The 21,562-nt window shown below is 41.3% G+C and overlaps 5 protein-coding genes across 5 annotated transcripts; 3 read left to right on the top strand and 2 right to left on the bottom strand.

The window, feature by feature from the left end:
* Window positions 1-5,851: 5,851 nt before the first annotated feature.
* N7496_010744 (uncharacterized protein) lies at window positions 5,852-6,980 on the top strand (the record flags this gene model as incomplete). Its single annotated transcript, XM_056703657.1, has 4 exons — window positions 5,852-5,939; window positions 6,236-6,315; window positions 6,750-6,869; window positions 6,924-6,980. Coding segments are annotated over 4 exons (345 nt in total), but the record flags the coding sequence as incomplete, so codon positions are not given.
* Window positions 6,981-7,942: 962 nt separating this feature from the next.
* On the top strand, window positions 7,943-8,166 carry N7496_010743 (uncharacterized protein; the record flags this gene model as incomplete). Its single annotated transcript, XM_056703656.1, has 2 exons — window positions 7,943-8,004; window positions 8,043-8,166. 2 exons carry the CDS (start codon window positions 7,943-7,945, stop codon window positions 8,164-8,166), a joined length of 186 nt encoding a protein of 61 aa, XP_056549616.1.
* Window positions 8,167-10,887: 2,721 nt separating this feature from the next.
* N7496_010742 (uncharacterized protein) lies at window positions 10,888-12,932 on the top strand (the record flags this gene model as incomplete). The annotated part of the gene is made up of 8 exons (XM_056703655.1): window positions 10,888-11,089; window positions 11,128-11,564; window positions 11,642-11,875; window positions 11,942-12,042; window positions 12,072-12,146; window positions 12,384-12,538; window positions 12,563-12,760; window positions 12,832-12,932. 8 exons carry the CDS (start codon window positions 10,888-10,890, stop codon window positions 12,930-12,932), a joined length of 1,503 nt encoding a protein of 500 aa, XP_056549615.1.
* Window positions 12,933-13,346: 414 nt separating this feature from the next.
* Window positions 13,347-13,763, bottom strand: N7496_010741 (uncharacterized protein; the record flags this gene model as incomplete). The annotated part of the gene is made up of 2 exons (XM_056703654.1): window positions 13,347-13,567; window positions 13,688-13,763. 2 exons carry the CDS (start codon window positions 13,761-13,763, stop codon window positions 13,347-13,349), a joined length of 297 nt encoding a protein of 98 aa, XP_056549614.1.
* A 717-nt stretch (window positions 13,764-14,480) lies between these two features.
* On the bottom strand, window positions 14,481-15,315 carry N7496_010740 (uncharacterized protein; the record flags this gene model as incomplete). Its single annotated transcript, XM_056703653.1, has 5 exons — window positions 14,481-14,576; window positions 14,611-14,650; window positions 14,834-14,891; window positions 15,020-15,083; window positions 15,211-15,315. Coding segments are annotated over 5 exons (363 nt in total), but the record flags the coding sequence as incomplete, so codon positions are not given.
* Between the last annotated feature and the right edge of the window lie 6,247 nt (window positions 15,316-21,562).

The raw sequence follows: 21,562 nt of genomic DNA, 5'->3' as shown, positions 1-21,562 counted from the left end.
CATATTTACCGTTTTAAATATATTATAAGGCATAGAAAACATGTTTGGTGCTGGTTGTGGCTAGATGAACTCTGTTAGCTTCAGCTAGCTTTGTTACTGTCACAGGGAAATGTCTGCTGTTGGTAGCATACCCCATGAGACCTTAGCTTGTTGACACTAAGACTCACTTCTTAGTGGGCGATAACCTCATATGTCCAACTGAAGATAATTATATTTGCGCCGAATACTAAGGTCCTTCAAGATTTTGCATAAGGAACAAAGTTGTCGAGGAAAGTGACGTGATACCACTAATTACTTTGGGTTTCTGGACGGTCCCGACTTCTGCTTCATTTTACAACGTGATTCCAAGCATTTTCTGTGACTCGGGACAGCTGGCAAACCTTTCGAGTTTCTCGAGGGTACTGTGTCATTCCATATGTCTTAGGCGGGATCATTCATCTGATTTTCACTCTTCTTGAGGGGTATATAATATGCCCCTCGCCTTCCGCTCTTTTCGTTCAATCAATCAATTCAGTCTTCTTAGAATGTCACTGACAGATTCTAACCGGCCCCTTACAAATATTACATATTTTACGGACCCTCGCTCCACGAGGGTCCGCCACCCATACGATATTACCCACCCAAACGACATCGCGTTTCCCCTAGTAAACACCCATCATTCAACACGCGATATTTCGCCACCAATATGCCCGAATCGAATCAATCTATCGAAGCTCGCATCCAATTGGCTATATTTGAATTAGAGAATGTCGAATCGCCTAATATCAAAGCGTGGGCGCGAGAGCGCAACCTCCCATACCAGCGGCTGCTTGCGCGGTATAAGGGCCGGCCTTCGCTCTCTGAACGCACAGCGAACGGTCGTAAGCTTGATGAATCGCAAGACGCTGCTCTTTGCCGATATATCGACTTCCTTGATTCGATCTATCTTCCGCCTAAGCGCCCGGCTATCGCTGCTGCTGCGAATGCAATCCTGGCTAGCTGCCATGTTGACGATTCGACTAAACCCCCTATGATCGGTAGCCATTGGCTGCAACGCTTCCTTCGCCGGCACCCTGAGTATCTGTCTCGTCGCCAGAGAGCTATGGATATCGAAAGGAAGAAGTGCCTAGATAGGCAGGTTGCGAAGGATTGGTTCGATTCGTACCAAGCGACGATCGCGCAGTACGGAATCACCGCGGATGATATCTGGAACTTTGATGAGACCGGCTTCAACATTGGTGTCGGTAAAGATCAGTGGATTATTACCCGCGAGCCTAAGCGCCAGATTTCTGGCGGCTTTGGTAATAATCGCGAATATGCGACTGTCATTGAAGCGGTTTCAGCTACTGGTTCTACGATCGCTCCAGTAGTAATCCTAAGCGCGAAGCTTCTACTACTACGCTGGTTTGAAATCGTGGGCGATGAGAGGATTGCTGTCACCGAAACTGGCTATCTTAATAACGTATTAGCCCTACAGTGGATACAGCTATTCAACAAGCTTACCAGGGATTCGGCTAAGGGCACATCTCGGATGTTAATCTGCGACCAATTCGGCTCGCATCTGACATACGAATTCGTTAAGTACTGTGAAGATCATCAGATTATTCTTTTCTTCTTACCTCCTCATTCAAGCCATATACTTCAACCGCTTGATGTTGGTGTTTTGAGTGCTTATAAGCACTGGCACAGTGAGTGGGTGTACGATGCTACAGTCAGTGGCTATGAGAAGATTACCAAGGATGATTTCCTCAGTGCGATCGCGCAGATTCGGCACAAGACCTTCAAACCTTCTACAATCAAGTGAGGATTTCGATTGACTGGCCTCTCGCCAATCAATCCTACGACAGTCCTCGAAAACTTAGTTGATGAGGTCGATGAGGTCGATTTCGGCTTTAATACACCAAGCCCGCCGTCAACAATAGCGGTCGGTAGCCAAGATTCATCAGATCTTACCAAAGATTGCAGAGCGTGTGAAGAAGCTAGAGGAACGGCTAGAAGATAAGATCTCTCGTATGCAACAAACACCCTCTCATCGCCTACTCAAGAAATTAGCAAACGCGACAACCAAGTTCGTCTATCTTGTTGATGAGCTGCAGGGTAATATCAAGAACTCGAATTACCTACGAGAGATACGCTACGCACGCGAGAATCGGTCACGAAAGGCCTGCAAGTTAACCGGGATAGTGCATTCTAGCCAGGTTGAGCGTATAAAGCGAATTATCCATTTTGTGATATGAGGCTGTAGCTGCTCAGGAATGAAGCCACAACATCGGAAATAATTCCTGCACTATCTATACGAAGTCCCAAGTTGATTGGAAATCAACTTGGACTTCATGGTGTATAAATGGCCTCCCTATAGCCCTCTAAAATGAGAACAATCAAGCTTCCTTTTGCAACTTACAACAGGTTATGAGCCCGAGTGCAATCACTCGGGTGCCGTCTCTACTCACACCGAGACCCTTAGTTCTCTTGACTTGACTTGTGATTATATATTACCCTGCTTTCTCAACATTATGTCGGCTCTCGTCTAGGACTCCCCCGACCGGGCCGTCACAGCTATTAAGCCTCTGACAGGAAGCGATAACTACGCTACCTGGAAGCGCCTCATGACTTCCTACTTGAAAGCCAGGCAGGTCTGGGATGTGGTGTTGGGCGACCTCTAGCGTCTAGATTGCTAGTTTAAATATACTAAGCTAATCACAGCGGATATCACTCTGCTTATGGAGCCCTACCTTAATAGGGCGGTGCGGTAGAGGGCTATCGAAGCACGCCTCGAAGTGGAGGTCTAAGCTTTCGAGCGTTATAAAGAATAGTCGAGGCGCGAAGCCGAGGCCTATTATATTATCTTCCGGTACCTCTCTCCTAATATCAGTGTGCACGTCGCGGGACTAGAGACCTCTCGCGAGCTCTGGAATAAATTAGAGGAAAGATACCGGCGTATAGAGCTAGCTACGTTTTGCGAGCTATTCGCCTAGCTTCGCGAAACCACGGCCGCCCGATGCGCTAGTACACGGGAATTTATCGATCGTGTGCGGTTACTAGTGTACCGGCTAAATACTATTGCTCCGGGATCTATCGGCGACCGAGCATACATCGTAATTCTATTAACACAGATCGGACCAGAATACGTCCTCGTCGTGGATACGATCTAGAATAACAAGGACCCCGTTAATCCGACGACGATTAGAAACCGTCTCGCTAACGCCGAGCAGACAGTGCAGCGAAAGGACGCTGCTACGCTCCCACGCGGAGCGTAAGGGTCCTTAAGCAATACCTCTATTAATACGGTTTAGAAGAGCGCGAAGAAATGTGCCTACTATAAGAAGCGCGGCTATATAGCCGCGGAGTGCTAGAAGAAACAGCGCGAATAGTAACCGTTAAGGGACTATACCCTCAAGACGGAAAGGAGTGTTTCTGGCTTACTAAGACACGATTTATAACTAACTTATACTATTAAGCCAGAGGGAAGAACGGTAGGGCCCGCCGACTTCTAAGAGACCGAGGATCAATATCGTGAGGGCGAGGATAACGACCCTTTATACCCACGCGCCGACTCTATCCTCTCGGTAGATCTTAGATTTAGCCGCTACTAGCCACGTGTGTTAGGATCGGAGCTACTTTATTAGCTTGCGGCCCTATCGTGAGTAGACTGCGGCATGGTTTTGGTTGCGGTCTTAGGTTGAAGACCAAAACCAAAAACCTGCGGTTGCGGTTAGTAAGGTGAAAACCGCAACTAAACCCGCAAATTTGCGGTTAATCAAAACCATAGTGCGGTTAACTAATGGTTAACCGTAAATGCATAATTTTTGAAGATCCTCCCTATTCTAGTAGTCTTGTGATCTTTATGCAGCTATCTAATTATGTATTTTTACACTATGTTTTGGTTCTTACAGGCAGATTATGTTAATACTATTGATTATCTTTGGAAAGTTTTTGAAATCGAATTGTATTTAAGTCTGACTAAGTATATTAAATGAGTATTAATGTTAGATTTATCCAGAATGCTAAGTGAGTAGTGATATATATATAGTTATGGATACTTTTGAGACTTAGTCGGCTTTGCTACGGAAATATATTATAATACTTCTAGGGGAGTTGTTCTGTGTTCTGAGTAAACTGATATTTAAACGTCGATTTCTGCTAATTTACCTCTAAAGATAATTTATTCTAGATATATTATAGAGTTCGCTAAAATTTAGTTTTTGATGATTTCTAATTAAAAATAACTCTATAAAAAATAGAAGTAAAGAATAAGTTTTAATAATAAGTTAAAGTAGTATATAGTTAGTTTGCGGTTAGTTTGCGGTCTTTGCGGTTACTTAGCGGTTATCTATTAGTTAACTAAGAGATAACCGTACGAATGGATAGTAGGATCTAATTAGCTTACACGATTAACTAGTAAGCTATAATTGCTTTTGATATTTGTTGATTTCCCCCGGTCGTAACTTATCCCTTCTTATCCTAAAGTGAATCCCTAGTAGGTTTTCCTTTTCCTCTCTACTAGACCCCTACTCCTTAGGCCTTTCCTTATTATAGCTTATTCCTAAGTGTCTGGTTTTACCGATTAGTTTTCTAAGGCTAACTTTCTATAGTTAGACGATCTACCTACCCTTAGTAATACTTACCGAATAGCTACTTCGGTTACCTAATAGCTAGTACTATCCTCGTTAAAACGCGTTAGCCCTCGGTTTTGCTAGATCTAGATATTGTACGATATAGATCCTGAGATAGAGTAATCCCGTTTATAATTTACGGAATAGTGGCTACAGACCGAGTTTGGAGTAGTCTTCCGCAAAACCCCAAATGGGTTCCGATTGCAGAACCCCAAACCCCATCTGGGGTCTAAGAGCTAGACCCCAGGCCCTAACCCTAATGGGGTTTAGGGTTTTCTGAAATGCCCTCGGATCACCCCAAAAAGTCCTATAAAAATCCTATTTTGTATAAAATCAAGATCTTAGCGTGTATAAATCAGCTGAATAATTAGTATGTAATCCTGTTTTTTAAACCTGTTTTGGTTCTGCTCTTAAAATACCATATGATTCTGCTTGAAGATATTGGAAATTTTATGTAATTATGCCGAACTAAGGATGGATGTAGCTCATTTTTAATTCTTACTCCCAAATTTGAGGAATTTAGACGGTTTTAGTGGTGTATACGTTATATAGAGGATTTTTGTTGATGAGGTTGCAGAGATATAAACATGTTATTTAGACGAGAATATATATCACTAGTAACGCAGATAATAATTTCGATATCTGCTTATTTAATCCTGTAACTAACACTTAAATATCCTCTATTAAGTCTATTCTATAGTCTTGTTCTATTCGACCTATAGTAATAGATAATAGTCCTATCTTAGTTAACCTAGCTTAAAGTTCCTGGTATAATTAGATATCTTGCTTTGACTAGGTAAAATTTTTGAGGATATCTAGTTTAAGATAAGTGGGAGATAGGGTATTGTGGGACTTTCCTAGGGCTTTCTAGGGGTTTTTGGGATTATTTGGGATCTTTTTAGGGGTTCTCTAGGGTCTTTTGGGACTATTTAGGATCTTTCTAGGGTTTTATTAGGATCTTTCTAGGCCGCTAAGTTCCGATAGCCAATCAAAAGCTTAAACTAGTATATTTCTTTTAATCTATCCCCTTCTCCTTAGTATCCCTGAATCAGGATAATAGAAGATATTCTTTTTAAGCTCTTAAGTATATACTATTCCTCCTTTCTTCCTTGACTATAATCTAAACCCTTAATTATCCTCTTCTATTATGTCTTAAAGCTAATAGACTAATATTCTATCTTTATCTACTTATAATATAGAATTAGAAAGTCTTAACTATCTAATATTATCGAACGAAATACCTACACTATCTAGTAGTTAGTATACCGCTAATACGATCGACGCTCCCTCTCTACGATCGGAGATCTCCTTACGTTCGAATCCTCTATAATACCCCCCCTCTCTTACGTAAGTCGGTCCGAACCGAAAGAAGGTATTTCTTCTTTACGATATAATAGTTTATAGTGATTTCATCGAATAGTGGTTACAGACTAATTATAGATCTTGCCCTTAAGCTAATAAATTTAGCTAGGATACACACGGGCGTAATAACAGCATCTAGAGCTATTTTCATCAGGTCGCTTATAGCATAGATAACGCGCTAAAGGTTATATATAAATAGTGTGATCAAGTTCTCGAGTATCCTTACTTAATACGCCTAGTCGGTAATAGCAGACTAACCTACTAAGGCATATTAATAATAGCAAAACACTTAAAAACCAATATATATCTTCAAGCTACGGTAGGGAAAAAGACTGATATTTCCCGATTCTTTAAAAATCGCGTATATTATGTAGCCTTAAAAAGGCTAATCTACTAAGTTCCCCTTTCTTTAATCTTATTCTACTTATATCTACTAACATTATTAGCCTTTCTTTATTTTAGGATAATAATTTCCCTATAAGAGCTTTCTCTTAAGATAACTAGGAGGAGGAGCTTCTACAGTTTCTTATAATCAACCGGCTTCCGTTTTAACTTATCGAGCATCCAACGTTTAAGCGTCTAATTCATAAAGCTCAATATACTCTAAGCCCTCTAACTATCCCCTCTGCTAATACTATACGTCGCCGACTACAAAGCTAAGTACAAAAACGACAATAACAGACCCTTTAAATACTTCCTTAAAATACAAAGATATCTATTACTCTAGATTATTAGACATCTCCGTTCTCGCAGGCATTTATAGCCATTACTAGCTACTTTATCGATATAAACTAGGTATACCGCGAGGTGCTTCTTGGTTTTAAGCCCCTTTATAGAGCTTATACTAGGAATAATTTAAGTAGTGTTCTTCTAAAGACCCTAAATAACTATAAGATCCAAGATCGAGTCTTTAGAGTAATAGCTAATAACGCGTCAAATAACAAGACACTTATTAATTCTCTCTAATAGGCTTTATCCGATAATATTAATATTATCCGGATCCCCTATCTTACTTATGTCATTTAACTTAGCTTAAATCAGCTACTTAATCGTATCAAAGCAGTCCTATTAAATGATACTACAGAGACGAAATAGACCGACCGGCAGTCAATACTCGCGAAGGTAAATACACGGCATCAGACACGGGAAATCTCCTATACCTTAAATAAGGTACGGTACCTCGTAGTCTATATTCGTGTAAGCCCTTAGCGACAGGAGGCATTTAACAAACTATAGATCGTAACCAATACACAGAAACTTCTACCGATTTAGGATATAAAAACTCGGTAGAATTCAACATTTCTTATACTTCGTCGTGCGAAACGCTTACGGTCGTTCTTTACACTATTCTGCGAGGAATACGATTATAAAGAAATATTATTAGACAAGGAAGAATAGCGTCAGATTAACTATCTTCTTTATCTCACGGAGCTATTCTTTGAATACATATAGGCACTCTTAAAGACTCGAGACGTAACCGTATATCTTGTTTTCAGGATTTATAATACACTTTTTGAGCATCTTGAGTAGTTAATAAAGTAGCTCCGAAGAAAGCGTATTCTATAGAAGAAGCAGATACTTAAGGCCCTTAAAGCTAGTAGATTAAAGCTCACTAAGTACTACTCGTAGACAGATCATACTCGAGGGTATATCTATACTATTAGTACTATACTAGCCCCAGATAGTAGGTTTCAATTCTTTCTTTCAGATAACTAGGATTAAGAATAGCGTGTTAAGTATCGGGATTCGTTCCGGGAGGCTCTAGTTCCTTACCAGAACTCTATCACTAAGAAATAGCACCGTAACTTCCCCTATTAAAGAAAGGCTAAATTTAAAGCTTAATAAACTATTAAATAGGCAAAAGGCACTAGTAAAGGTCCCAAAGCTACCTAGAGATAAGATAACTTAATATCTTAATAGAGGTAAGTTAGGATCACGATAATGCCTTTAATAGACCTTAAAGCTTATATAATTTCTAGATCTTACTAATGTTGAACCTCTTTAGTTCTAGAGAGAACACTAAGGGCGCTTCCCCGCGATTATATCACTAGTACGGGATATTCTATCTTTCCCAGCAATAGGTACTAGCGTCGAACGACTCTTTAATACTACGCGTGATATATATTATTACCGTCGTGGTCGTATAAAGCCTAAGACTATTAAGGAGCTTATGCTTTTCCTTTATATATTAAGGTTTGATCTCGAGGAGTAGTAAGCAAAGGAGCTTAAAAAGTTCTTCTCTTTAGATGAGCTTAAAACCGCGAAGGAAGAGATGGATAAGAAGCTAGAGGAGATAGAGGTCGAGCTAATTAGTGATACAGAGGAGCAGGATAATAAGTTCAGTAATCTTATAGATGTAGACGATAATAATGACGCTAAGGTGCGACTACCAGAGAATAGTACCTAGGTCAGGGTTTCAGGGAGAAAGCGAAGAATTAGGGAGGACGATATATATAAGCGCTACTAAAGAATTGAGTTACTTTTGATCTAATAAGAATTTTCGACGAAAGAAATCCTAGATCATGGAATTAGAGTATTGTAAACGAAATACTTCTAGATTACAGGCGAAGATGCATAATTTATGCAGTCCCAGGGACTTAGCTTGTTTGTTAAGTATGTAACCCCAATGGGGTCCCCCATACCCCATCTAGGGTCCTCGATAGAAACCCTAGAACCCATCTAGGGTCTAAGAGTCATATCCCAAACCCTATCCCATTTGGGGTTGGGGTGGGGTGGGGTTAGGATTTTCTGGGGTCGTGCGGAAGACTAGTTTGGAGTAAAGGAGGATACTAGAGCTTCGATCGGCTAGGATAATAAAAAAAGATTAAATATTTAGGATAAATTCGACTAAGTTATAAACGAAAAGACTAGCGAGCTAAAGATTATATATAAGCGCTACTATACTACCCTTACTTATCCCTAGTTACGCCGCGGGGGAATAAGCCTAATAAATACGTATCTTAAAAGTACTACTTATAAGCCTAGGCTACAAAGACGAGGAATTAATTAGCTACTACTCTAATCAGTTAGTTTAAATATTATCCTAATTATCTACTACTATTTACTAACTCTCTTCTTATTTAGCCCTAGACTCGATCGCCATAGTCCTTCTCTAAAGATCTTCCTATCTATTATCTTCTCTAGCTTATTACTATTACCCGACTCCTATTCCGTATACTTAAGCGTCCTGAGTTCTAATAACTTTGTGATATTATTTAACTAGCTCCTTCTAAGATTAAATTACCCTCTGCTCGGTCTATTCGTCGTCGGCTAGACCTAGATGTGAAGGGCTGAAGCAAGACTTAATTCAATCTAACTAGGCCAACATGCTGTTTACATCAGTCTTGAGAAAAGAAAGAAGAGACAGGAGTCAGTCGTGGTCCTTAAGAAATGTTAGTCCCGTCTCGATGGAATCCTCTAGAACCTCGTGATAGAATTGCTCCGATCCTTCTGCCAAGACGATGTCCAAAACGGCCATGGTACATGGTTTACCATCGGGCCCTGGCCCGTCACAAGTAGGACCCGATAGGTCTACTAGATCGATTTAACTAAGTAGAAATCGAGAGCTTCCTAGGTAATCTCGGTATCGTTATCTTATATAGTATCCTATACTACCCTAAGTAGAACGGTTCTATAGAACGATCGGGAGATATTATCCTAATAATAGTAAGGTACCTATAAATTAAGAGCTAACTACTATAGAAGCTATAGCTAGAGATAGTTATTACTATAGTATAGATCCTAAACCGGATCCCTATATACCTAAAAGAGCAGAATTACTAGATTATACCGTAGGATAAAGTACGTAAGGATTTCGGTAGCGAAAGGATAAAGAAGGCTAACCTTACTTATCTTCGCGTATATAGGTTAATAACCTACTACCGAATTCAAAAGATCCTACGCCTAAAGAAGACCTCTCCCCGTGTAGAGATTAGATTCTTAGTCGGATACGTCGCTTCGAATATATATGATGGTGTCATCGACACCAGCGCAAGGAAGCAGGAAAAGGAGATCTGAATCGATTGTCTCTATCTAGACATGATGATGAAGATGGATCTAGAGAAGAAGAAGAAAAGGAAGAAGAGAAAGACCTAAATAGGTCTACAAGACAAAGAAGCGCTGGTCCTGGAAAGAACCATCAAACCTGCAGAGCAATCTATACAGGTGTAAACGGGAGGACGCATGACCAAACGACCGAGTAGTCGAGGTCAATAGGGTCGAGTCATCAATATAGAAGGTCTAGTTTCCTACGAGAGGAAAGGTTAAAATTGTGCGAGATATAAGATTTAATAAAGCGAGACGATAGAAACCTAATATATAGTACTAGTAAGATATCGAACTACCTATACCTAAACCGACGATTCTAACCGACAAGGAATACCTAAATATCCTACAAGAGGACCTCGGGATACCTATAGAGCTAATAGCGAACTAAAATATAGAGGAGGATAGGTAGTAAGACTATAATAAGGTCTACTAGGAAGACCCTCGAGGATATATAATTTATTAGCGAGTATATAAGGCTAAAGAAGAGGATCCTAACTAAAGAGATCCTATAGAAACTACCGCTAAACCTTAGGGGATAGTTATTCCGATTATCCCGGAACCTAATAGTAGAGACTATCTACTAATAGATTATCCTCTACCGGTATAGACCCTACTAGGTTTGTTTCCGATCGAAGAGCCTACGATTTTACTAGTAGACAATTTGGTTTTACCAAATGGCTGCCACTTTCGGCGTCAGTCGACGCCTTTTTCGGCCGTCATTTGGTAACACGTGACCTCACTTTCTCGACACGCCTCCGTCCCGCTACCACCACGCACCAGCAGACCCACTCGTAGACACCCCAGCAATCCAGTTGCCTCCGTCAAAGTTCCCTCGACTTGGACGCTTTGCGAGGGCGCCAAAAATGGCCTCACTGCACCCCATTAAATGGGCCTGGCCACAGGCCAAGTCACGACGGCACAAACCTGCCATCGTGGCCCATTTCCCTTATATTCTTCGTTCTTCCACCCATCCTGCTCCCTCGATCGCGAGTGTATCCCCCCATTCCCCCTCCCGGCCTATCTAGGGGCCCTTTCCTTCACGTTCTTCGTTCTTCTTTCGTCCGCCTTTCCTGTTTCCTCGACCTTGGGTGTATCTCCCAACACACCTGCCACGTCCTTCTATAAGTGTACTGCTGGCCGCTTGACCGTATCGTGGTTTCGTGGCCTCTATCCCTCCCGCGTCCTCCGCACCTTCGCCGTCCCTGCGAACCCCCGATCCCACCAATGAAGCGCTCTCGATCCCGGAGAAGTAGAAAGCTGGGAACTGCCTTTGCCGAGGATGATATAACTGCGACCTCTACTAGCGACTCCGATGAGCAGGGCGATGCTACCTATGAGACGGATCTGACGGAGGCGGACGATTCCCCAAGCCCACGAAAACGTCTCCGGTCGGATGAGAACTGCTCTGCCTTGGAGCTAGGGCTCCCTGGCGAGTTCGGAGAATACTACAATGATCCACTAGATGATGATGGAATTGATCTGTCTGAGATTCCTGAGGATTTCGACAAAGCACCGGGCACCATTGAACGACGAGAGCGGATTGAGACCCGGTGGAAACGGTTGGTGATGACGGAGATTTACCCTCTTTGGCTCTTTACTAATGTAGGCATAGGTACTGTGTCAGCTAAGTTCTGAACAAGCCTAACGAGCCAAAATGGCGGGAGCCTGAGGAAGCGCTACGCCAGGCGTCGAATAATGACATGTATCGGTTCCTAGGCTGGTGTCTTAAGCTCGAGCGTGGCAAGAATAACCGAAGGTTAAAGCGTATCAACAAAGCTAGCTCGTTGAATACGGACTGGAAAAACCTTCGTGGCTACTACCAAAAGCTTACCAAGATCAAAATCAATGATGAGGATGGCTCAGATGTACGGAGGGTCAGTAGCACTTGAATTTTTTCTTTCTTGACCTGTTTAGTTATCTCGTCTAACCGCAGAAGACAGGGTATGAAGTATTTGGTCCAAGAGCATGGCTTAGACACACAACCTGGAAAGAAGACGCTAGTTTATATCGAGGATATTGGGCCGTTTAACGAGACCATTTTGTCCACGCAGGAGAAGAAATTCTACCTAGGATTCTAACGTATCTAGGTGTGCCTGTTCAACTCACTCGCTTTGTTCACTGTGCACCGGAGGAACGCTTTGTTGAGTATGCAATTTAAGGACCTGCAAATCTCCCTTCAGAAGGACCCTCGTGGAGGCCTACCCATCCCTATGATTGAACTTACTCCCGAAGGGACCAAAAAATTCCTCGGTCTGACCAAACTGTACGGCGAGCGTAATTTCCGTCTCTCCCTCTCTTGATTCCCCGGCTACCCCCAGATACATAGTATCTTTCTCGCCTCCGGAATCTCTGGCTAGGGTCATGCAGCTAACCAATCCGCAGGACTACTTTTGCGCTTCCCGAGATCGTTTATGGTCCCTCTCTGGTGATATGCCCGTATACATTGCTTTTCGGCATCCTGTTCCATGCGCGCGCATTCCGGAATTCGAGGCTGACCTCGAAGGCTCAGCTACGGAAACTCTTTATCAGCAAAGGCTGTGAGTAGCTCCTGGTGCCCTTAGACCCGAACAAGTCTGATTGGTATATATTCTGTAAGACGGAGCTGGTCAATGGCGTTCCCACTATTCAGCGGACCGTGCAGATGTCTAAGTCGGCCATGTCCACCTTGCTGGTTACCTTCGGGGAGATCCGTGGGTGGAAAGGGGCATTCCATGCCCATCAGTTCCGTTATAGAAGTGGTAAAGTGATTAACGAGAGCGGTAAGTACTTTTACGGAGGCCACTAATACCTCTCTCCCTTCTTTTCCGTCGGTGGCTGATGTAGTCTGTAGGGTGGGTGAGCAAGGAACAACACATGTTGATCATGAAGCACGCTAGCCCCTGGACCTTTCTCGACCACTATCATCTAGACCTGGCACCAACCCGCGGGTAACCCTCATAACCCTCCACCTAACCCTCCGCTTGGGCGGATCAGGTTCCAAGATTCCGACCCTCAGGTGCGGTAGCTCGAGGGTCGACCCTCAAGAGGGTAACCCGCGGGTAAACCTGAGGTGCGACAAACATGACAAACAGGTAAAAAACGTCACTCGGGGTCAATTACATATATTATGTAGAAACAGGCCGTTTTCTCTTGTAATTGTAAACTAAAACTTTATTACTATATGGCCTTACAGGAGCATTTAGTGTATATCATAGGTTTATCTTCGAATGGGTTATAGGGCTTTGAATGATTAATTATTTACATGATTATTTAGATTCGAATATAGGGTTCTCAAGTCTTAAACTATTAAACTATATACCTATCCAGAAGTCTTAACCTTTTCCGTATCCTACCTAATACACGATGCTACGTATCAGGTAAGGGTGATACCGAGTTCTCTTCTAGATCCGCAAATTCATCGACGTTAGAGACTCCCTTATTATCAAAAGTGACCGCCGGCCGCTTTCTAGTAGCGACCTCTAAGAGTAGTAGTACGACCGGTATATTAAGGTACAACTCGATGTCTTCCTTAGTATCACTAATAGCCTCGGAGTAATATATCTCGATATCGAGTTCTTTAGACGTAGCTACGATCTCTTACTCTGAAAAATACTCCTAGAGAATTAGCCGCTACTCCTCCTTAATATCGAACCTTATTATATATAAATATAATATAATATCGCGAATAGTTTCTAGGTTCAACGAACCCCGGCGGTAGTGGTAAACATCCCGAGCAAAGTTAAAAAGACGCTTAACTCCGGCACCAGTCGCTAGAATAGACATTATATCACAGGTAATACTTATAAGAATAGGGAACTCCTTCTTATTATTTCTCTAGAAGATCCGCGCGGATTCATCGATAGTATCTAAGAAGGTTAGTTTAATAATCTATTTAGTAGGTTTACCCACTTACTACTTTAAAGATATCTAGTAAGCTTATCGTGCTACGGACCGGTTAATAGCTTCGATAGATCACGTATATAAGCCCTCTTAAGCGCTAATTTAGTTACTAATAGCCTACTATTAGACTATATTATATCTAATAGTATACATCAGCTATATCTCTCGAAAAGAGACTAGAGACTCTTACGGTATTCCTTCTTATAGTTCTTTCCTATATAATCCGGGGCCTAATCACTTATTAAAAAGAACTCTATCTTATTCGACGGATCTAAGATTATTCTAATTATATAGAGATCACCTTCGATATTATCTATTATACCGTAGTATTTCGAGAGTTTGTCTTTCGTAGCCTTAAGGAAGGAAAGTATTAGCTACTTCTAGGAAACCTTCTTTCGACGAAGCTAACGTATAGATCTTTTAAGATAATTAAAGAGCCTATTATAAATACTAAAGATAAGATAAATACTCGAGTCTTTAGTTTAACAAACTAGCGTAGTAAACGTAAAGAAGGGCTAAAGGATATAAAGTAGATAGTTAATCTATCGCTATCCCTCTATACTTAATACAAAATAGGGTTAATCATAGTACGAATAGTACTTATCGAATATAATATAAAGCCTTTTCGCCCGTCGGAGCATAAGAAACGTCGAATTCTATTACGTACGAACATCCTAGATTAGGATAAGCTTTTGCCTATTAGACTAGAGATTTAGGAAGGCTTCCTTACGTTAAGGGCTTCCGTTAATATAAACCGTAAGACCTCGAACCTATAAGGATAGTTAGTGATTTATATAAGACACTTAAATAGAAACCTACCTTATTTAGAGTATCGGCGATCTTATATTTCTACTAGCGCGCACGAAGTAAACGTACACGATTATCAGACTATACTAATTCGGCAGTATCGTTTTTTAGTAAAGCCTTAATTTTACCAAGTAAATTAATCAGACTTAATTAAATAATATACGTAAGGTAGGGCACTTAAATAATCGTAGAATCTGTCTTTAGCTATAGTTCGCGGATTAAATCATTCACCGCTATAATTAGCGTCTTATTATTAGACGTATTATTAGTTATTACCGCTAGTACACGATTAGTGATTTAGTGTTTTTATAAAATCTAGAGAACAACCTCACCGAGGTTCACACCAGAGTGAGTTCCAGAAAGTAGCTTAAACCTAAGGAGGACCTCGCGATACTCCTATTCCTAGTCTATAAAATATCCCGTTATAGCTATAAATATATCCTAGAATAGTGAAGTCTAGTAGTTAAGCGTAAGTAATAGTTTTACACTAGATAGGAGCCGTTATAGTGTGTCTTATTAATACTCTATAACGAAACTCCGGAGGCGCTCGCGAATAACCTTTCTCGATAGGACGCTTAGTAATATAGGTACTAGCCGTACGTAGGAAAGGAGGTCGTGGAATTCTTAATACTCGAGGAGTCGGAAGGGTAATTATGATATAGTAATAAGATTAAGAATCTTCTACTCCTATATTCGTTAGGTAAAGGTAGGCGCTAGTCTTCTTTCGGCCTAAGGGAGAGTAAACTAAGTATTAGTATTAACGTTAATATAGGCTAGTTCGAATATACCGCGTCACTAAGTAGTTAATAGATACTACTAGTACCTTTCTTCGGTAGTCGTTATCGGCACCTTAGTCTATCGAGATATTTCTATATCGTCGACGTTCTAGTATAGTTCGTAGCTAGATACGCGAGAACTATACGGTAGTGATTATATATAACCCCTAGCTTTCTATCTTTAGTATTTATAACTTACTAAAACCCTTCCTAGCACTTTACACGACGGCTTCTAGGGCTTATATCCTAGTTAATCCGCTTCGACTTACCGTAGTTAGTATAAAGCTACCACTAAACGAATTCTGTAGATATCGCTAGTGTATAGATAATAAACTCGTTAATACGGTCGGGCCTAATTCGCGGAAGGGTATCTAGGACCTAAGATACCGCACGAATCTGAACTCGATTATTCGGAAGGTCAAGGGCTAAATTAAACTAGCTCTCGGACTAGAAGTGACTCTAGCTTTCGCGTTAGGAGAGGGAATCGTTAGGAAGGAGGAATTAGATCGCGTCTAATAGCACCCTATCTAGAGTTTCAAAGCTAGACGATAAGTAGACTTCGGAGAGCTAAGATATAATAGATTTAGTAAACTAGAAGATAGTATATTAACTAAGGATAGAGATAATAGAGAACTTACTGATTTATTTACGCGAAAAGACGTACGATTTTCTTAGGGTATCTGTTTAACCCTATTATATATACTAGAATTAATATATCGTTTTTTATATCTACCTATTGAGATCTTATTCGCTAGTATAGTAGATAACCCGAGAATTAACCCTCCCCGCACCTTAATATACCTTAATACACCTTAAAGAGACCCTCGATTAACCCCCCCGCACCTTAGTATACCTTAGTACACCTTAAAAAGACCCCTTATTACCCCTAAACGTACCTCAATACAGTAAACTCCCGTTTTCGGCACTCCCAGGTTAGGCACACATTTTTATTAGGCACCAAAATCTGTTGGATGGACCCACTTCTTAGAGTTTTCCCATATATAAGAGGCCAACCGGCACACCTTTTTGTCTGGCACACAAAATTCTCTTCAATTTTTGCTTAGTCATATAAACCGACCAATCAGAATGCAGGATTTTTCCCCTTCCAACCCTTCCACCCCTTCTTCGGTCGCTCTTTCAGCTAAACTAGCTATACCAAAACAACCTAATAAAGGTATATCCGATGCTCAGAAAAAAGCATTACGTATCTATGCATCGGAGACACGCCCTAAACCTACTCAGAGAGAATGCGCTGAGTGGTTTTCATCTCAATTTAATCGTCATATCAACCGTGCGACCGTCTCCAAGATTCTTTCATCCAAATACGAGTACCTTGATACTGGTTTAGCTGGTTAGAACAAACGCCCGTTAGCATCTCGGTGGCCTCTATTAGATAAGGCCCTATATATCTGGCAGCAGCGTCACGAGAATGCCGGTTTTCCTATAACAGGCCCATTGATTCAGAGCAAAGCCGTCGAATATTGGAAGAAAATACCCCAGTATAAAGATCTCGACCCGCCACTTTTCTCTAAAGGGTGGCTATCACGGTTCAAACAGCGCCATTCGATCTGATATTATACCTCCTATGGCGAATCTGCATCGGTTCCGGCTTCGATGTATTCCGACATGGAAGCTATTCGGGCTATCTGCGACCAATATCAGCCAAACGATGTCTATAATATGGATGAAACAGGTCTATTCTGGCGTCGAATGCCAAATGGGGGTCTATCGAGTAAGGGTAGTCCTGGTTATAAAAAAGACAAGACCAGGATTACTCTCGCAGTAACGACTAATGCTACTGGTTCAGATCGAATGCCTCTATGGTTAATAGGCACTGCGAAGATGCCTCGTGCTCTACGAAAACTCAATATCCTAGTACTTGGATATGTCTGGCGATGGAACAAGAACGCATGGATGCGCGGTAATGTTATGCAAGAATGGTTCCGCTCGTTTTATAGGCATATTGGCACATAAAGACGAGTCGTGCTATTGCTCGATAACTTTAGCGCGTATCTCTCTGCGCTTGAACATGCGCCACCGCCGTCTAATATTAAAGTCGTTTTTTTGCCACCAAACGCGACCTCGGTTTACTAGCCATTAGACCAGGGTATCATTAGAAACCTTAAGCACTATTATCGGAAGAAATGGTTGACATGGATGGTTAATATGATAGACCGCGGCGTCGATCCTACGCAGAGAATGAGCCTCTATTACACACTACATTGGATCACCTAGGCTTGGAGACGTGACGTTCTAGATGAGACTATTCAGAAGTGCTTTATCAAGAGCACGCTTATTAGTCCTAGCACTAATGAGATAAATACGTCTCCGTCTGAGGACCTTCAACTAGGTGATTTATACGCAGAGGTGACCGACCGGCTTCCTGGTACAGAGGTTATGGCATTAGATGAATTTCTAGACCCTCCAGGAGAAAACATCGACGTGGAAGAGCCTGATTTATCTGATATTATCGTTCATTTTTCAGAAGAAAATACAGGTGGGGATAATGGGGTTCAGGATAGCGAGGACGACCAGGACGAATATATATTCGGACCACCGCTGGATATCCTCTCGCGTGTTGAAGCTATTGAATATATGCATAAAGCTCTTCAATTTGCCCAGCACCAAGAGGGAATTACTGAGAGAGATCTACGTGATATAGAGAGGATCGCTCATCTTTTTTCTCGATTCGAGATCAATGGGAGGAAGCAGAGAAGGGTGGATGACTACTTTAGACCAAAAACAGACTAGTTCTTACTAGATGAGGTTTAGCGCGATATTAGTGGCACACTTTCATTAGGCACATCGGAATTCTGTTGCACGGAGGCCCGTGCCGAAAACGGGAGTTTACTGTACACCTCAAAGAGACCCTTAGTTTAAGAAAATATTCTTAACCAGAATATCTAAGTCTAACAATTAGCATATTTAAACCGAATTAACGACCTACCTATATTATCTAACCTAAATTCTTAATAGCAATTTAATAGGAGAAGACTTAACGATTCAAATGATATAAGAATAAGGGAATTTAAACTCTATCTTTACAGCTTTCTTAAAAAATAGTAGTACTACTTATAAAGATACACATACTTTACAGGCTCTACGATATATATATCTACAACTTTATACAGTAAACTCCCGTTTTCGGCACGGGCCTCCGTATAACAGAATTCCGATGTGCCTAATGAAAGTGTACCACTAATATCGCGCTAAACCTCATCTAGTAAGAACTAGTCTGTTTTTAGTCTAAAGTAGTCATCCACCCTTCTCTACTTCCTCCCATTAATCTCGAATCGAGAAAAAAGATAAGCGATCCTCTCTATATCACGTAGATCTCTCTCAGTAATTCCCTCTTAGTACTAGGCAAATTAAAGAGCTTTATATATATATTTAATAGCTTCAACACGCGAGAGGATATCTAGCGATAGTCCGAATATATATTCGTCCTAGTCGTCCTCGCTATCCTAAACCCTATTATCCCTACCTATATTTTCTTCTGAAAAATAAACGATAATATTAGATAAATCAGGCTCTTCCACGTCGATGTTTTCTCCTAGAGGGTCTAGAAATTTATCTAATATCATAACCTCTATACTAAGAAGCCGGTCGGTCACCTCTACGTATAAATCACCTAGTTAAAGATCCTTAGACGGAGACGTATTCATCTTATTAGTGCTAGGACTAATAAGCGTACTCTTAATAAAGCACTTCTAAATAGTCTTATCTAGGACGTTACGTCTCTAAGCCTAGATAATCTAATATAGTATATAATAGAGGCTCATTCTCTACGTAGGATCGACGCCGCGGTCTATTATATTAACTATCTATATCAACCATTTCTTCCGATAATAGTACTTAAGGTTTCTAATAATACCCTAGTCTAATAGCTAGTAAACCGAGGTCGCGTTTAGTGGCAAAAAAACGACTTTAATATTAGATAGCGGTAGCGTATATTTAAGCGTAGAGAGATACGCGCTAAAGTTATCGAGTAATAGCACGACTCGTCTTTATATACTAATATACCTATAAAACGAGCGGAACCATTCTTATATAACATTACCGCGTATCTATACGTTCTTATTCTATCGCTAGATATATCTAAGTACTAGGATATTAAGTTTTCGTAGAGCACGAGGCATCTTCGCAGTACCTATTAACTATAGAGGTATTCGATCTAAACCAGTAGCATTAGTCGTTACTACGAGAGTAATCCTAGTCTTATCTTTTTTATAACTAGGACTACCCTTACTCGATAGACCCCTATTTAGCATTCGACGCTAGAATAGACCTATTTCATCTATATTATAGACATTGTTTAGCTAATATTAGTCGCAGATAGCCCGAATAGCTTCTATGTCGGAATACATCGAAGCCGGAACCGATACAGATTCGCTATAGGAGGTATAATATCGGATCGAATAGCGCTATTTAAACCGTGATAGCTACCCTTTAGAGAAAAGTAGCGGGTCGAGATCTTTATACTAGGGTATTTTCTTCCAATATTCGACGGCTTTACTCTGAATTAATAGGCCTATTATAGGAAAACCGGTATTCTCGTGACGCTACTACTAGATATATAGGGCCTTATCTAATAGAGGCCACCGAGATGCTAACGGGCGTTTATTCTAACTAGCTAAACTAGTATTAAGGTACTCGTATTTAGATAAAAGAATCTTAGAGACGGTCGCACGGTTGATATAACGATTAAATTAAGATAAAAACTACTTAGCGCATTCTCTCTAAGTAGGTTTAGGGCGTGTCTCCGATGCATAGATACGTAATACTTTTTTCTAAGCATCGGATATACCTTTATTAGGTTATTTTAGTATAGCCAGTTTAGCTAAAAGAGCGACCGAAGAAGGGGTAGAAGGGTTAGAAGGGGAAAAATCCTACATTCTGATTAGTCGGTTTATATAACTAAGCAAAAATTGAAGAGAATTTTGTGTACCAGACAAAAAGGTATACCGGTTAGCCTCTTATATATAGGAAAACTCTAAGAAGTGGGTCTATCTAACAGATTTTGGTGCCTAATAAAAATGTGTGCCTAACCTAGGAGTGCCGAAAACGGGAGTTTACTGTATACTGTTTTGCCGATGACCTTCATTAACCACCTACCGCATTAATATTATTGAATATCACTTAACATTTATATATGACCATGCCTGCTATTTACTTTTGTATGATTATTTCTCTATAATTCATCATGTTGATAGAGTATTCGATGAAATGTCTATAGGTTGACGGAACAGCTGTAAAAAACAGAGATGAATCATCCATTTTATCCAGCCAAAAGAGGAAAAGCGTCGAAAAATTATGTAAATGCGGGTTCATGCGGGTCGATGAGGGTTACCCTCTAGCGACCCTCCCGACCCTCAGGGTCGGTTGAGGTGCGAAAGTCTGTACCTGTACCTCTTGAGGTGCGGTGCAGGTTCTGAAATTTCGCACCGCGGGGAGGTGCAAAGCCAGGTCTACTATCATCCTCTACAACTCGACACCGATATGATCCGGATTATCTGTGGCCTCGACCTAGATGTGGAACTGATGCGAGCCGTCACACGACAAAGTCGTTGGCGAGACACACGACGCCCACGCTATTTGACCGATTAACAGAGGGTATAACTTGAGGATGATCCCGAGTTGGAAGAGGCCTGGCGCAATCTAAGTAAGATTCGTGCCTAATACGAGAAGACCCAGTAGCCCGCCCTGCTCCCTCGGATCTAGTAACTAGAAAAAGAGGTGAGAAACACGCGAAAACGGTTGCAAAGGAGCTTGCGGTATTAGATCCGAGAGAATTTTGATGAAGAGCAAGTATTTCTAGACATCGAGGCGCAGCTATCTGGTACTGTGGTTAAGGAAGAGAGCGAGGATGAGTCATCCTTGGAGGACACTATGCATCCCCTTTAGTTGCATCTAGTGCAGAGTCTTCTTTCCTACCTAATCTCTAACTCGTTAGAGGATGAGTGGAATCGGCGCGATACAGGTACTGCAGCCGTCGTGCAGTATTGTGACGTCCTTGAAGGAGGTCCATTAAGGGGCCGGCCTAAGCGGAACATCTCTAGATCCGCTACGTCGGCTAGTCCCATAAATCAGCCGCAAGAT

Source organism: Penicillium cataractarum (genome assembly GCF_028827025.1).
Source record: "Penicillium cataractarum strain IBT 29864 chromosome Unknown utg000009l, whole genome shotgun sequence".
Lineage (NCBI taxonomy): Eukaryota > Fungi > Ascomycota > Eurotiomycetes > Eurotiales > Aspergillaceae > Penicillium > Penicillium cataractarum.
Note: the sequence above shows the minus strand (reverse complement) of the source record. Positions and strands in the feature narration are given on the sequence as shown.